We start from the raw sequence: 14506 nt of genomic DNA, 5'->3' as shown, positions 1-14506 counted from the left end.
CCCGCGCTGCGCCCGGCCCCGCGACCCTTCTTCGGCCGGGCCGCCCGCCCGGCGCCTCTGCCAAGCCCCCCGCGTTCCCACCCTGGCCTCGGCCCGGCCGCCAGCCGCGCTCCGACTCGGGTCCCTAGGAACCCGTGCTTCCACCCTCCGCGGGGCCGGGCTCTCGGCTCTCCTGCCCTGCGCCCTCCTTCCCCGCGCGGGGCTCTCGCCCACCGAGACCCGCACCCCGCAGCCACCCACGGCTTCGGCGAGGCCCGGCCCTCGTCCGCCCAGGACAGGTTACCGGACCAGCCGGAGGAGCCTGACAACGGTGTAACCCGGGCAGCCCGCCCATGGTTCCCACAAAGCTACCCCCGAATTCTTTTTGGGGCTAGGGTCGCAAGGGAGTCGACGCAGTTGAGTACAGTGGTAGGGAATAGGTAAGAGGAGGAGGAGGCCGAGTTGTCCCCAGGCCCCCTGCTTTCCCCACCGCCACCGCCCCCGGGGGAGCAAATCTACCTCCCCCTCTATTCCTTAATCGGCTCAGCCTGGTCCCACTGACCTCCACCTCCCCCCACAGCTGAGTCTCTTGGCACCTGGATGTGTGGGGGTGGGAAAGGGAATCCAATCTCCCTTCCCCTCCATCTGGCCTGGTGGACAAAGGGCAGGGGGACCATCTGGTCCAGCCAGGATGGGGGAGGGGCCCACTGCGGCGGGCCCAAGGGGTGGGGGAGGGGCGGCGCTCTGGAGGCAGCAAGAGCCTGAGGGGTCTAATTGCATCACTTTATTTCCCCGACCTCCACTCTCCTCCCCATCCTCCCAACCTCAGAGCAGGAAAGGAGCTTGGCTGAGAAGACCCAGGCCTAATAACCTGGAAGGCGTAGCCGTAGAGCATCCACAAGGAGGGGGCAAAGCAGGGAGATCTGTGGGGCAAAGGGGTGGTCCTCTCTGGGGGGCAGTTCTGATGTGAAGTCAGTTGCAACCTGTGGGTGAGTGGAGTTCAGGGTAGGTCACACCCAAAGCCTGGCTGAGGATCTCCTGCAAGGACTGGTCCCTGGGGTCCCCACCTTCCCCAACAGTGGGGTGCCGTACGGTTGGGAGGGCACACATGCCTGGAGCTTATGTGGAGGCACAGAACATGGGTGTCAGTGCGGGCAATACAAAGCTGCCCCGAGCAGGCTTGTCAATCAGGTGCACGTACCTGTGTAAGCATTCAAGTGGGAATGTATGTGTCTGTGGCCTAAGGGCAAAGGTAGGGGCTGTGCGTGCCCTGCCCGTGTGGGGGGCAGCCAAGGAGGAGGTGGGAGGGCTGGGCTGGGCAGAGCAGAGGGAGAAGTGAGAGCTGAGCAGGAAAGCCTATAGCAGAAGCTCATCTAATAGGTTACCCTCCACCAGATCACATTCCTTGATTCTTGAATTGTTTTCTCTTGATTTCATTTCCTCAGTGTATCACTGCAAGAGAAAGAGGAAAAGACAAACAGACCCCAAAAGACAAGCACCCAGACAGACACACACATACACCTGTTGCATGTGCATGGAGAGAGAGAACCCCAGGCAGGCCAGTAGCCCACCCTCGACAGCAGGGCTGGGCCTCATGCTAACCCCTGCAGGAAGTCCATCAGCCCTGCATGCCACTCATCAGGTTTTTCAAGGTAACAAGTGTGCCCCGCCCCCTTCATGACAAACACCCGGTGGTTGGGCAGCTGCTTCAGATGCTCAAAGCCAGTGTGACCCAGGGGGTCCTGGTCTCCATAGACAATAAAAGCTGTGGTCTGGAGAAAGAAAAGGGAGGCAGAGTCAACAGGGACCCACTACACCAGCCCCAGCCTCCCAGAGCTAAGCTTCAGCCCTCTCCATCACTTCAGTCTCTCCCTGGGGTCACTGCAGATGAGGGGGAGAGACATTCTGGCCCTGTGCGATGGGCGTAGCCAGCTTCCAAGGGGCAGGGGTGTGGGGTCGTGTCTGTCCCAGCACAGTGTGGCACAAGGCTTGGCTCAGTAGTCTTAAGTAAATCAAAAAGGTGGAGTTTGGTGGTTCAACTCCTCCTAGAAGCTACCCCTTGACTAACCGACCCCCAGATAAGGAGAGGCCCCAAGAGGGACTCTTTCTTGCTCCTGGCAGGGGCATCTCAACCTCCCACAGTGGGGTACCTTCACGCTGGCATAGTCGGCAGCACTGATTTTGTCAGTGCAGATGGGGGCCACTGGCACGTAGCCTCGGAGCTTGGAGTCAGGGGCCGTGAGGAAGGGCAGGGAGTACATGCCGCTCAGCGACGGGCTAATCACAACTGGGGCGTCCAGGTCCAAGGCACTGATCACAGCTGCCAGGAAGCCACTGGGGACCAGCTCCCCGACAGGGGCAGGGGCTGTGGCTTCCTTGGAACGCCCCAGGCCTGCAGGGATTTACATGTGGGAGAGAGAAGACAAGAACCATGAGTAGGAAAACAGGAAGAGGGTCCCTTCCTCCAGGAAGCCCTCCTAGGTTAGTTTGTGCCATGTTCCTGCAACATGCAGTGTGCCCAAGTTTATTCCTACAGCAGCCTAGATCTGTCCTATCTGTGGCAAGCATGAAGTATTTCCCTCTTGCCTGTGCCCATGTCCCCTAGCGGTATAGGGCTCTGGAAAGAATCAGTCCAAAATCAGTCCAACACAGCTGAATCCAAGTCCCAATTTTTTTGAATAATATCTACATGATCTTGGGAAAATCCCCTCGTCTCCCCATCTGTTAAAGGGAGAAAAAAAGTATCTGCCATTTAAGAATGTTGTGAAAACTAAGTGAGTTAACTGCTCACAGGGCACCTGTCCCAGGGATGGCAGGATAGGTAAGATGGTGGCTGAGGGGCTGGTTCTACATACATACCTCCCTTCCAGTTAGTCCCTTCCTTCCCCCAGAAAGATTAGCTCCAGACCTTAGCCTTGAAACCCCAGCCCAACCCACTGTCAGAACCAGTCCTGTCCAGGCCTGGAGGCCTCCCGTTCGTTGGGCACTAAAACCATACCAGCCATGGCCAGTGAGGGACGCAGGTCAGCCAGGTAGTCCCTTCCACACCTGGCACCTGGGCCCAGGGCCTACTGGTCCAGGTTATGACTGGCAGTCTGAGGCTACCCCTGCCTCCCAGAGAAGCCAGCTTAGGGCTTTCTACCTGGGATCTTGACCAGTGGCTTAGCCACCAACCAGGACCCGCACTGCTCCAGAGCGGCTGGGACACTCAGTCTCACTCCTCAGCTTCAAACAGAACCTACGTTTATGGCTCCGTCAAAATACTTGACTTCCGGTTGGCTAAGCACCAATTATTCTGTGTCTGGTACTGGCCACATTATCACATGGATGGTATCATTCCATTCTCACTACAGCCAACCCCCAAGAGGAGTGTGGTTATCTCCCGTCGCAGATGAGGAAATGGAGGCTCGGAGACACTGAGACTGTCCCAGGCAACAGTTAGAGCAGCAGCGCAGTGTCCCGGCAACCTCCAGATCAAGGCTGGAGAAGCTTTTTTGTTTTTTTAATTTTATTTATTTATTTATTTTTTACAGAGATAGAGAGTGAGTCAGAGAGAGGGATAGACAGGGACAGACAGACAGGAACGGAGAGAGATGAGAAGGATCAATCATTAGTTTTTCATTGCCCGTTGCAACACCTTAGTTGTTCATTGATTGCTTTCTCATATGTGCCTTGACCGCGGGCCTTCAGCAGACCGAGTAACCCCTTGCTGGAGCCAGCCAGCGACCTTAGGTTCAAGCTGGTGGGCTTTTCCTCAAACCAGATGAGCCCGCACTCAAGCTGGCGACCTCTGGGTCGTGAACCCAGGTCCTCTGCATCCCAGTCCGATGCTCTATCCACTGAGCTACCGCCTGGTCAGGCAATCATTAGTTTTTCATTGCCCGTTGCAACACCTTAGTTGTTCATTGATTGCTTTCTTACATGTGCCTTGACCGCGGGCCTTCAGCAGACCGAGCAACCCCTTGCTGGACCCAGCGACCCTGGGTCCAAGCTGGTGAGCCTCGCTCAAACCAGATGAGCCCGCACTCAAGCTGGCGACCTCGGGGTCTCGAACCTGGGTCCTTCCGCATCCCAGTCCGACGCTCTATCCACTGCGCCACCACCAGGTCAGGCAAGGCTGGAGAAGCTTAACAGTCCTTGCAGTGTGTACTGTGCGTGCCCCAGCCCGGCTGACTGCTTCCAGACTCTCAGCCCCAAGCCCTGCTGGGTCCCCCAGGAGGTCCCCACCACCCCTGTCCAAAAGCCTGCCCAGAAATACCTGGCAGGTCGATGGCCACGGCCCGGTAGCCGGCCTGGGCCAGCCTCTGCAGCGTGCCCAGGGTCTGCCAGGTCTCGGAGGAGAAGCGGATCCCGTGCAACAGCAACACGGGGAATCGGGCAGCCTGCCCGCCGCCTGGCAGGACCTCCCTGAAGAAGAGGCTCTGGCCCTGCACCTGGATGGTGCCCTCGCGCTGCTCCACGCCCGCCATGCTGCTGCTGTGCCGATGCAGCGCCTGCGGTTCAAAGCCGGGCTGATGAGCCGTAGAACAACCTGCCCAGGTGGCGCAGGAAGGCTGCCAGACGGAGCAGGGTGCCAGGGAGCACCAAGGAGGCCTCCCGGAGGCTCCCCGAACTCAGCCACTCACTCAATCATGTGGCCTTCAGCCTCAGCTTCCTTATCTGAAACATGGGTCATTAAAGCCTATATCTCAAGAAATTACCAAGTTTAACCTGGCCGGTTAGCTCAGTCGGTTAAGAGCATCATCCTGAAACAACAAGGTTATGGGTTCGATCCCAAGTCAGGGCACACATGGGAAGCAACCAAAAAATGCAGGACTGAGTGGAACAACAGATGCTTCCCTTCCCCCTCCCCTCTCTCTCCCTTTCTCTCTCTTTCTAAAAATCAATAAAAATTAAGCCTTGGCCAGGTAGTTCGGTTGGTTGGAGTGTTGTCCCAGAGTGCAGGGGTTGCCGGTTTAATTACCCTGTCAGGGCCCATACAGGAGCAGCTCGATATTCCTGTCTCTCTTTCTCTCCCTGCCTCTCTCAAAAAAAGAAAAGGAAAAGAGAAAGAAGGGAAGAAGAAAAAGAACCTGACCAGGAGGTGGTACAGTGGATAGAGCATTGGCCTGGGACATTGAGTTCAAAACACCAAGGTTGCAGGCTTGAAGCCCAAGGTCGCTGGCTTGAAGCCCAAGGTCTGGCTCGGCGGGAGGCCAGGTCAAAACACATGAGAAAGCAATCAATGAACAACTAAGGTACCACAACTATGAGTTGATGCTTCATATCTCCCTTCCTGTCTTGTCTGTCCAGGTCTGTCTGTCTCTCTTGCGTGCGAAAACAAATTACCAAGTTTAAAAGCAAAAAAGAATTGGCAAGTGAGGGTGTATGCCCTTGGGAAAAAAACTCAGTACTGGGGCATCACATGATTATTGTTCTCATTGGTATCCTTCTCCACAAATGGAGACAATACAATAGCACTCAGCTCAAAGGTGGCTGATGTGATTGAATCCCAGCATGTAAAACACTGGGCATCCTGGCACTTAGTACAGAGCATGGTAGTTGCTAAATTATCAGTAAGGAGCTATTTTGCTCATCAACTTCTTCCTCTCCAAAGCACTGTACCGGCCATAGGCTGGCACCGCAGGCAGGAGGGGGCAGGGAATGAAGAAAACCACCCATTTTCTGGAAGCAGAAACCGGAGCGCTAAGTCTGGAAGGGTTTGGAGTTCCCGCCCGCAAGGGACGCGGGATGTGCCGCGCGCTGACGCCGCGGTTCAGGCACGCCGTCACGAGCGCCGGCTCGTTTTGTCCCCTCCGAAGACTTTAGTGCTGGCTCGCCGGGCCTGGCAAGACGCACGCGGAAGGGTGGGGACAACCCGAGGGAAGGAAGCTGGGGAGCCGAGTGGGAAAGGGAGACTCTGGGAGTAGGTGGGGGTTCTAACTGGAAAGAGAGAAGATCAGGGTGCGCAGAGTAAGTACCTGGGGAGCTGCGTGTGCTCGCTCAGACGGAAGGCAGGCGAGTGCTAGCTGGGAATGGGGCCTCGGGCGGGAAAAAGGGAGGGGCTGGGGCGGGGAAGCAGGGTTGTGGCTAGGCCGTGCTCCGGGGCGCCCTCTTGTGACCACAATCCACTGCAGGACCTCAGTTTCCCCAAGCCTCCCCCTACGCCCCCGCCCCGGGTCCTATGTGCCCCAAGCACTGGACTGAGTGCTTTCCCAAGACCCTCAGCGACCTGCCCCATATGCACATGGTGCTCCTTGAGAAGGAGGGTTCCTTTGGAGTCACATCCCTGCTGCTCCCTCTTCTCCCCCATCCCCAGCCTGAACTGCCCAGGTCCACAGTTGTACACCAGGCATGCAGTTGAGACCCAACAGGTTTGAGTGCAACGTTCTGCCAGTGCCCAGCCAGGTAGCCTTGATGGTTTTCCCAATGCCTCTGAGCCTCTGTCCTTGCCTGTAGAATGGGTATGAGGTTGCCTACCTTGCAAAGGACCAATAAAGGAGTGGCGTGCAGAGCCTCCTGCACGCTCCCGCGCGCGAGCACAGCTTCTCTGTCCCAGGCCACCACATGGTGCCTGAGCCTGAGGGCAGTGCAGACGTCGGTCACGTGTCACCAAACAGGCTAGGTGCCATGAAGAGATGTGAAAGAGCCCGGAGGCCACCCTGGGCTCTGACCGCGTGTGTGCGAGTGTGTATCTGTAAGGTCAGGGAAGTGGCTGAGCCAGCCCTAGTGCTGCTGCGTAACAATAATATCTGGCGTTTACACAGCGCAACAAGGCCTCCCTACCAGGCACTGTTCTAAGGCTTGGTGAGTCCTTAAGAGAACCCTTATAGTAATCCCACTTTACAGACGAGATACGCTCTGCTGGAAATAAACTGGATGGCTCTCCCACGGCTGTCAGGCCTAAAACGGTCCAGAAAAACTGGATGGGGGCCGGGCATGCGGGCTTTGGGGCGCCGCCCCCAGTCCTCCCTCCGTCGGGGTTACTGGGCGCAAGGCTGGCCACTGCGGACTGCGCAAGCGCGCCTCGGTGGCCTCGCTCTCCGCCGCCTAGAGCAGGCGGGAGCCTGCAGAGCGGCGAAGGCGGCGCCATGGTCGCGGGGATGTTTGGCTGCTGGTTCCGCGTGGGCGGGGCCCGGCCAGCGGTAGCCAGCCGGGTCCTCTCAGTCGGCCGGGTGAGTATCCCTGGGGAGTGAGGCCAGTAGGGTGCCTGGGGGCAGGCCATCCTTGCTCCGCCCCTTGCCCCGGCGTCCTGAGAAGAATCCTGCGGGAGGGGCAGGCGCTGGGGCAGCGAGTGAGCGTGTGTTCTTGGGGTTCTGGGTGTATGTGTGTCGGTGTGGTGTATGTTGGTGTGTGTGCCTGTGTTGGAGGGTGTCGGTCTGTCCGCCCACTTGTTGTGTGTGTATGTCTACTGTGCATATTTGTGTGTGGGATTTTGAGGGTGTGTACTGTGTCTGCGTGTGTATTTCTGTGTGTGTCCGTGCCTGTACGCGTGTTTCTTGTGTGCGTGTGTAATTTTAGGGTTGTGCGTATGACGATGTGCTTGAAATTTGAGAATCTGCGTGTGATTTTGAAACCGTTTGTGTCCATCTGTCCGTCTGCTTTCCTGATGCCTGGCGGTATGCATGATTTTGAGGGCGTGTATTTCAAGGGATCAACTGCGCACAGGCTAATGCCAGTCGAAGAGACTGCGTCTAAGTGCCCAGAATAGCTTATTCCAACGAAAAGAGGTGAGGGCAAAACTCCATGTTTGTGTGCACGCGTGTATACCTGTGTGTCATTGTCGACGTGTATGTCAAGGACGGAAGCAAGTACATACTTCTCCACCCTCAGCCCCAGCCCCTGTATCTGTAGCTAGACCTGGTTGCCTGATACTCGCAGGGTAAGGCTATCGAGTGCTCCAGCCTCCTGAGTTGCCAAGGCAACGGCCGAATCCCCGCCCCTCCCCTCCTTACCTGAATACGCGCCCAGGTGGCCCAGGCCCAGCACAAGGAGGGGACCGCGGGGAAGCCCTGTCTGGTGGGAACCGAAGCCAGCGCGTTGGAGGCCCACATCAGTGGCTGTTCCTGGTCAGACTGAAAAGAGCGTGCGCTCTTCTGCCACTCAGCTGCTGGGACACCACCTGATCCGGGGGCCTGGCGGTGAGGGCTTGGGTGGGCTAGAGACCGGTCCCCAACTTGGGGCCAATGCCCAGATGGCACTCTATAAGATGTGTTTACTGGAATCTGGGAACAAGCAAGCGTGCTCCTCCTAGGCCCAAGAAATAATGACCAGCTGGCCCCGGGTCAAGTCCACCTTGTTGATGAAACTTCACAGGAGGCTTGCAGGGGACAGCCTCCGGGAGGGCTGCCAGCCAGCAAGTGGCAGAGCAGTCTCCGAGCCAGGGCTGACTGCTTTGTCAGGGTCCTGGCTCTGAGGTCTGTCCGCTGGGCTGGCAAAGGACCGGGGCTGGAGGAGTCCATGAAGCAGGTCACTTGGCATGAAGCTGGGGCGGAGAGTGGGGGTGGGGTGGGGCATTCATCTCTCCAGCCTCCATGCTGCCCTTTCCGATTCTTTGGGCCATTCTCCTGCCTGGCCCCAGCCCCCTCACGCCTCAGCTTCTCCTGCTCCACAGATGCTCCATGCCTTCTCCTCCCACTTAATGTCAGCTGGAAAGTAGTAATAATAATAATAATAATAATGACATCAGCTGGCCTGGAGAATTAAATATTCCCATTAATTGTGAAACATTCTGATTTTAGCATTATTGTATACAGTGTGATAAAAAGAACCATTTCCAAACATGCCCGTGGCGGGATGTCTCTTCACAGAGATTCTCACCTTTGACAGCCCTCGCCATTGTCCCACCGGCCAGGCTCACTGTCCATGTGTCACCTCCCAGCCCCTTGCTTTCCTCCTTGGCAAACCAAGTGTGGCCCAGTGGTTAGAAGTCCAGCCCTGGGTTCAAACCCCACCTCCCCTGCTTGCTGGCACTCTGCACTTTAAGCAAGAGTCTGCCTCTCTGAGTCTCAGTTTCCTCCGATGTAAGGGACCTAGATTTATATCTGTTCCCCGCTATTTTTGTAGATGAAGGGCCAAGCGCAGGGCCTGGCTGTCAAAGCACTCGATGAACAGAAGTAGTCTTAGCCGGCACAGTAGTAGCAGTGGGCACTGGGCATGCTGTGTGCCAAGGGGACATCTCAGATGCACCTTCTCACACTGCGGGGTACCTGAACCCTTGCCTTGGCCTGCGGGTAGTTGGGTATGAACCCTCAGACCCTTGCCCAGAGCAGGAGAAAGGGGCAAAGGCTGAGCTTATCCTCTCCTGGGGGCTTCTGGGTGGGGTTTGGGGATGGGGTCCAGGGGGCCTCATGAGGCCTCAGCCCAGCCTCATCTCCCTCTCCTCTCCTCCTCCAGACTGTGGTACAGACCTCCATGAGCCGGTCCCAGATAGCCCTGCTGGGCCTGGGCCTGCTGCTTATACTGCTACTGTACATGGGGCTGCCAGGCCCCCCTGAGCAGACCTCGTGGCTCTGGGGAGACCCCAATGTCACAATCCTGGCAGGTCTCACCCCTGGCAACTCCCCCGTCTTTTACCGTGAGGTGCTTCCACTCCACCGGGCACGCAGGTGGGTGCTGGCCCCAGGGTACAGTGGAAGGACTAGGCCTGAGGGGAGTCCCCGTGTGAGACCCCAGCTCAACTCTGGGTGCTCAAGGCCTGGGAGGGCAGTGGGAGAAACCTGGGGAAAAGTGGGCCACTGTCAGACCCACCGTCCCCTGTGTGCCCACAGGGTGGAGGTGGTGCTGCTCCATGGAAAAGCCTTTAACTCCCACACGTGGGAGCAGCTGGGCACACTGCAGCTGCTGGCACAGAGGGGCTACCGGGCTGTGGCCCTGGACCTCCCAGGTGAGAGCCCCCACCCCTGCGTCTGGGGAGGCAGCCTACAGCAGGCCCAAGGGGACAGCTTCCCAGAGGGGAACTTGGAGGGGTAGGAAAGCCCTAAGATGTGGCCCGGGGGCATCGGAACCCCAGTGTCTGGATGAGCAGTGGCAGGTCGCACTACAAGATGGCAACCCAAAAAGGTCTGTGTCTTGATTTTTCTCCCTTGTAAACGTGTGTGGGTTGCTGCACATCACGGAGCAAACGGAAACATGCCCGCCCGGCTTCGCTGGATTGCTTGGGGAAATCTCACTGCAATTTTTATGACAAACTAAGGAGACTTTTGGGGTGTTTTTTTTTTTAGCTGTTCAATGGTTTATGCTCTTAACTCTTTTTTTTTTTTTAAAGATTTTATTTATTCATTATAGAGAGGAGAGAGAGAAGGGGGGAAGAGCAGAAAGCATCAACTCCCATATGTGCCTTGACCAGGCAAGCTCAGGGTTTTTTGAACCGGCGACCTCAGCGTTTCCAGGTCGATGCTTTATCCCACTGTACCACCAAGAGGGACATCCTCAGGGACCCGTGCCACGTTGCCCTCCCTCTCACTGCAGCGGTTTGGGCGAGCTAGCCCTGCTCTGGACATTTCCAAACATTAGAGATAGGGACAACATGCAGGACTGTGTGCTGGGGGGTGTAACCATGATTGGTGTCCTGCCTGCTTTGTGAACCTATTCGCAGCTTGCTTTTCTCCCCTCATACCACGTCTCAGGAGTCATGTCGGTCGCTGTGACCCTCCTCTCTATAGTGCGCGTCATGGGAGGGATGGGCAGATTATGTAGATTGATTTAGTGTCAGCTGAAATGCTTGAGTACTGAAGCTGAGCCATCTTCGGACATGCTTCTTGGAGCATGTGGGCAATAACTTCTGTAGGATAGCTATCAAGGACAACTGATAGATTAAAGGACACACATCCTGGCCCTGGCCGGTTGGCTCAGTGGTAGAGCGTCGGCCTGGCGTCCAGAAGTCCCAGGTTCGATTCCCGGCCAGGGCACACAGGAGAAGCGCCCATCTGCTTCTTCACCCCTCCCCCTCTCCTTCCTCTCTGTCTCTCTCTTCCCCTCCCGCAGCGAGGCTCCATTGGAGCAAAGATGGCCCGGGCGCTGGGGATAGCTCCTTGGCCTCTGCCCCAGGCGCTAGAGTGGCTCTGGTCGCCACAGAGCGATGCCCCGGAGGGGCAGAGCATCGCCCCCTGGTGGGCAGAGCGTCACCCCCTGGTGGGCGTGCCGGGTGGATCCCGGTCGGGCGCATACGGGAGTCTGTCTGTCTATCCCGGTTTCCAGCTTCAGAAAAATACAAAAACAAAAACAAAGGACACACATCCTTTAAATTTTGACAATTATTACCTTATCCTCCAAAACTGCTTATGGACTTATTTCCCCCATCAGTCCTGTATGAAAGTGACCCTTTCCTCCCATTTCCCACAACACTGCGGATTATCCGTCTTTTTTAGTTTTGCCAATCTGATGAGTGAAAGATGTCTTTCTAGCAAGCCTATGACATCACAAAAAAATAGCTTCTGGGACATCTTGGGTAGCATGTGCCATGTTCCACTGCTCCCCACCTCTCTCCCCCACAGGGGTGGGCAGAAACCCGGAGCTCCCCCCCAGACTCCCTCAGTGGGTGCCTCCTGCCGCCCCCAGGTTTTGGGAACTCTGCCCCCTCAAAGGAGGCCAGCACAGAGGGGGGGCGGGCAGAGCTGCTGGCTCGAGTGCTGCGGGACCTGGAGGTGCAGAACGCCGTGCTGGTGAGCCCTTCGCTGAGCGGCCTCTATGCCCTGCCCTTCCTGATGCGAGACCACCACCGGCTGCATGGATTCGTGCCCATCGCACCCGCCTCCACCCAGAACTACACCCAGGAACAATTCTGGGCCGTGAAGGTACTGGGAGAAGGGTCTCCAAAGGTCCTGGCTCCCTCTCGCGGAGGAAAGGACTTGGTGGTTCTCACTTGGAGGACACGTGGCCCCACCCCTGATCCAGATGGAAAAGATGGGTGTTGGGGGAAGATTTCCTAAGGAGATGGCTTGAGGGCCAGTCTCCATCAGGCCGTCAGATCACAGCCCCTTGCCTTGTCCTGCAGACCCCGACTCTCATCCTGTATGGGGAACTGGACCGCATCCTGGCTCGGGAGTCACTGCGGCAGCTCCGCCACCTGCCCAACCACTCCGTGGTAAAGCTGCACAACGCAGGCCACGCCTGCTACCTCCACAAGCCAAAGGACTTCCACCTTGTCCTCCTTGCCTTCCTTGACCACCTGCCTTGAGCTCACCTGCTTAGCTTAGAAGGTCTGGACCAGTCCCCCCACCAGGGAAGCAGCTGCTGGGATTAGAGGACAGAGGGCCAGGCCCAGTCAGGACCTCTCATTTCCTCTCACAAAGCACAATAAATAAAAGCATTTTTTCATGCACGGGGAGTGACAGGTCCTGTTTCCTGGTGTTGCTGTGGGGGTGGGGGTGGAAAAGTCTGTGACTGCTTCAGGGCTAGGAGCTGGAGGGAGGGCTCCAACAGCCCGGGAAGGCTAAAAACACGAGCTGCTTCCTAGCTGGCTGCCCTCATCACTGTGACTCAGCTTCCTCACCTGTAAAATGGGCACAATAGTAACACCAAGCTCAGAAGGTGGCTTTTGGATTGGATGAGTCTGGGTAAGTGGAGCTCTTGCCCACACCACCCTGGGTTGGGGTGGGGGTGTAATGCTACTGCTGTCTGACTACTGGGATTGGTGGGCAATCCAGAGCCTGGCAGCTGGGCTGAGTGAGTCAGGAATCTAGCACCAATGGCCAAAAGAAGCAGGATGTGTAGAGGTAGTGGTGGAGAACGTGGCATAACGATGAACATGGCGACCCTGGCGGATAGCTCAGTTGGTTGGAGCATTGTCCTGAAATGCTAAGATTGCGGGTTTGATCCTGGTCAGGGCACATACAAGAAGAATCAACCGATGAATGCATAAATAACAACAAATGGATGTTTCACTCTCTCTCTCTAACATGAAACAAACAAAACAGCATTACTGGTGAACCACCAAGTCTGTTAGTCCCTGGGTATGTGTGGGTCAGCAGTCCACACTTAAACCTCAAGAAGGTTGGGATGGACCTTGACCCTACCCTCCCAGCCTGCCTCCTCTTGGCCCAGAGGTTAAAGTCTTTCGGCCTGCCCCTCCCCAAACTGACTCAGCCACTGGAGCAGGGGGCAGAACTGGCTGAGAGTCCAGAAGGCAGCCAGGCACACAAGTGAGCAGCTACGGCTGTGTACGGCTTGTGGGTGGCCAGTGGGACATCTGCGTCTTTATCTTCACTCTCTGGTGGCTGCAGGAGACCCAGGGAGCCTGGCACAAGGTGAGTCAAGTGTGCCACCTGTATGGTGAGTTTCCCCACCTCTCACACAACATCACCATTACATGCTTTCACCATGACAGCCTCTGTCACACCCAACCACCATCTCACATGTGTACTGGCGTATACATACATGATCATACCCACTAATACAGTTAGACTGGCTCACACTGCGGCTGGTCACATGATCACAGCGCGGTCACCATGCACCTGCCAGTCCATTTATCCTTCATTTCTGGCACGTTGTCCTGGCGTCTGCTCTGTGCCCTATTAACAGGGACAAACTCCTGCGGGTACACGGCGTTCACAGGCTAGAAGACAGATTAACCAATAACCTCCCTACACGGGGAACTGAGGCCGTGAGGGAGGCCCTCCATGAGGAGCTGAGACACCGAAAGGGGAGAAGGAGGACCCTCGCGGGAGGAGGTTGAGGGGGCAGGCAGAGGACAGCTCCACCCCAGCTTTGCATGCTACGCTCCTGAGGGCGAGGGGGCGCCCGACGTTTCACGTCTGCACCCGCCCCGCTCTCTTCCGGCCCAATCCGGAGGCCGCAGGAGGTGGGGCTCTCTGAGGGCGGGGCTACAGGACGCTGCCCGCGCCGGGGGCGGGGCCCGGAGGGGCGTGTCCTGCCGGACGGGACGGGACGGGACGGAACCTGAGAGGGGGCGGGGCCACCCGGGAGCCGGCGGCGAATGCGGCGGCTCGGCGATCGGACCCAAGATCCGAACCTGGGGTTACCTGGCGGAGGCTCGAACCAGGGGCGGCAGGAGACGCGGGTATTCGCAGTCTTCGGCCCCGCCCCCGCGATCCTATTCGAGCCACGTGGTGGGCCGCGGGCGGTTCGGAGCCTGCGACCTCGCAGGACCCTGTGTCCGGGCCACAGCTCCAGGCGGGTGCCGAGAGGCGAGGGCGGGCCTAAGGCCTGCAGAGAGCGAGGTGGAGGGCCCTGGAAAGGGGTAGAGGAATCTGGGGCTCCCTATCATGAAATCGAGCAATTGGAGAGAATTTTTTTGAGGAGAGCGGGGGAGTTCATGTCGGGGTTCAAATCTGACTCTGCTCCTTTCTAGCTGTCGCTGAACCTCTCTGAGCCTCAGCTTTCTCCTCTGTAAAGTGGGCATTCAGAGGTACGAACTTCATGGGGCTCTTTGGGGGATTAAACAAGGAAATGTGTTTAAAGTGACCAGCACAGAGCCTGAAACAACTGGGAAGTCTAACCAGGGTGTCCTCTCCCAGTGGGACGGCGGGGGGGGGGGGGGGGGGGGCACCACCCTGGGCCGGGCTGTGTGCACTGGGCCCTAGCGGCT

At 57.4% G+C, this 14506-nt stretch overlaps 2 protein-coding genes and 1 long non-coding RNA gene across 8 annotated transcripts; 2 read left to right on the top strand and 1 right to left on the bottom strand.

The window, feature by feature from the left end:
• Positions 1-748: 748 nt before the first annotated feature.
• On the bottom strand, positions 749-8039 carry ABHD14B (abhydrolase domain containing 14B). 3 transcript variants are annotated; one of them, XM_066351916.1, is made up of 4 exons: positions 7914-8039; positions 4238-4472; positions 2130-2371; positions 749-1751 (listed from the first exon to the last, which is right to left on the bottom strand). In XM_066351916.1, the coding sequence occupies exons 1-4, from the start codon at positions 8010-8012 to the stop codon at positions 1572-1574; spliced, it is 756 nt and encodes a 251-aa protein (XP_066208013.1). In that variant the 5' UTR covers positions 8013-8039; the 3' UTR covers positions 749-1571. The 3 variants fall into 3 exon arrangements, with proteins under 3 accessions (XP_066208013.1, XP_066208015.1, XP_066208014.1); XM_066351918.1 differs by lacking the exon at positions 7914-8039 and adding an exon at positions 6439-6629; XM_066351917.1 differs by lacking the exon at positions 7914-8039 and adding an exon at positions 5940-6052.
• Positions 5822-12280, top strand: ABHD14A (abhydrolase domain containing 14A). Of its 4 annotated transcripts, none has more exons than XM_066351914.1 (5): positions 5822-5931; positions 9355-9566; positions 9729-9844; positions 11518-11753; positions 11954-12280. In XM_066351914.1, exons 2-5 carry the CDS (start codon positions 9373-9375, stop codon positions 12134-12136), a joined length of 729 nt encoding a protein of 242 aa, XP_066208011.1. In that variant the 5' UTR covers positions 5822-5931; positions 9355-9372; the 3' UTR covers positions 12137-12280. The 4 variants fall into 4 exon arrangements, with proteins under 4 accessions (XP_066208011.1, XP_066208009.1, XP_066208010.1 ...); XM_066351912.1 differs by lacking the exon at positions 5822-5931 and adding an exon at positions 6911-7133; XM_066351913.1 differs by lacking the exon at positions 5822-5931 and adding an exon at positions 7169-7688.
• A 220-nt stretch (positions 12281-12500) lies between these two features.
• LOC136382541 (uncharacterized) lies at positions 12501-14345 on the top strand. The gene is made up of 4 exons (XR_010747251.1): positions 12501-12515; positions 12876-13205; positions 13480-13759; positions 14270-14345. It is a non-coding gene; the product is annotated as an uncharacterized lncRNA (long non-coding RNA).
• Positions 14346-14506: the final 161 nt, after the last annotated feature.

This window comes from Saccopteryx leptura, chromosome 10 (assembly GCF_036850995.1).
Source record: "Saccopteryx leptura isolate mSacLep1 chromosome 10, mSacLep1_pri_phased_curated, whole genome shotgun sequence".
NCBI classification, from domain to species: domain Eukaryota; kingdom Metazoa; phylum Chordata; class Mammalia; order Chiroptera; family Emballonuridae; genus Saccopteryx; species Saccopteryx leptura.
Note: the sequence above shows the minus strand (reverse complement) of the source record. Positions and strands in the feature narration are given on the sequence as shown.

Bases quoted from the DNA above. Each gene is read 5' to 3' on its own strand.
- ABHD14A (XM_066351912.1), top strand. From the start codon at position 7,050: ATGGTCGCGGGGATGTTTGGCTGCTGGTTCCGCGTGGGCGGGGCCCGG. The intron at 7,134-9,354 runs GTGAGTATCCCT...CTCCTCCTCCAG, and splicing joins GGGTCCTCTCAGTCGGCCGG to ACTGTGGTACAGACCTCCAT. The intron at 9,845-11,517 runs GTGAGAGCCCCC...TGCCGCCCCCAG, and splicing joins TGTGGCCCTGGACCTCCCAG to GTTTTGGGAACTCTGCCCCC.
- ABHD14B (XM_066351916.1), bottom strand. From the start codon at position 8,012: ATGTGGGCCTCCAACGCGCTGGCTTCGGTTCCCACCAGACAGGGCTTC. The intron at 4,473-7,913 runs GTAAGGAGGGGA...TTTGAACCGCAG, and splicing joins CCACCTGGGCGCGTATTCAG to GCGCTGCATCGGCACAGCAG. The intron at 1,752-2,129 runs GTACCCCACTGT...TTCTTTCTCCAG, and splicing joins CCGACTATGCCAGCGTGAAG to ACCACAGCTTTTATTGTCTA.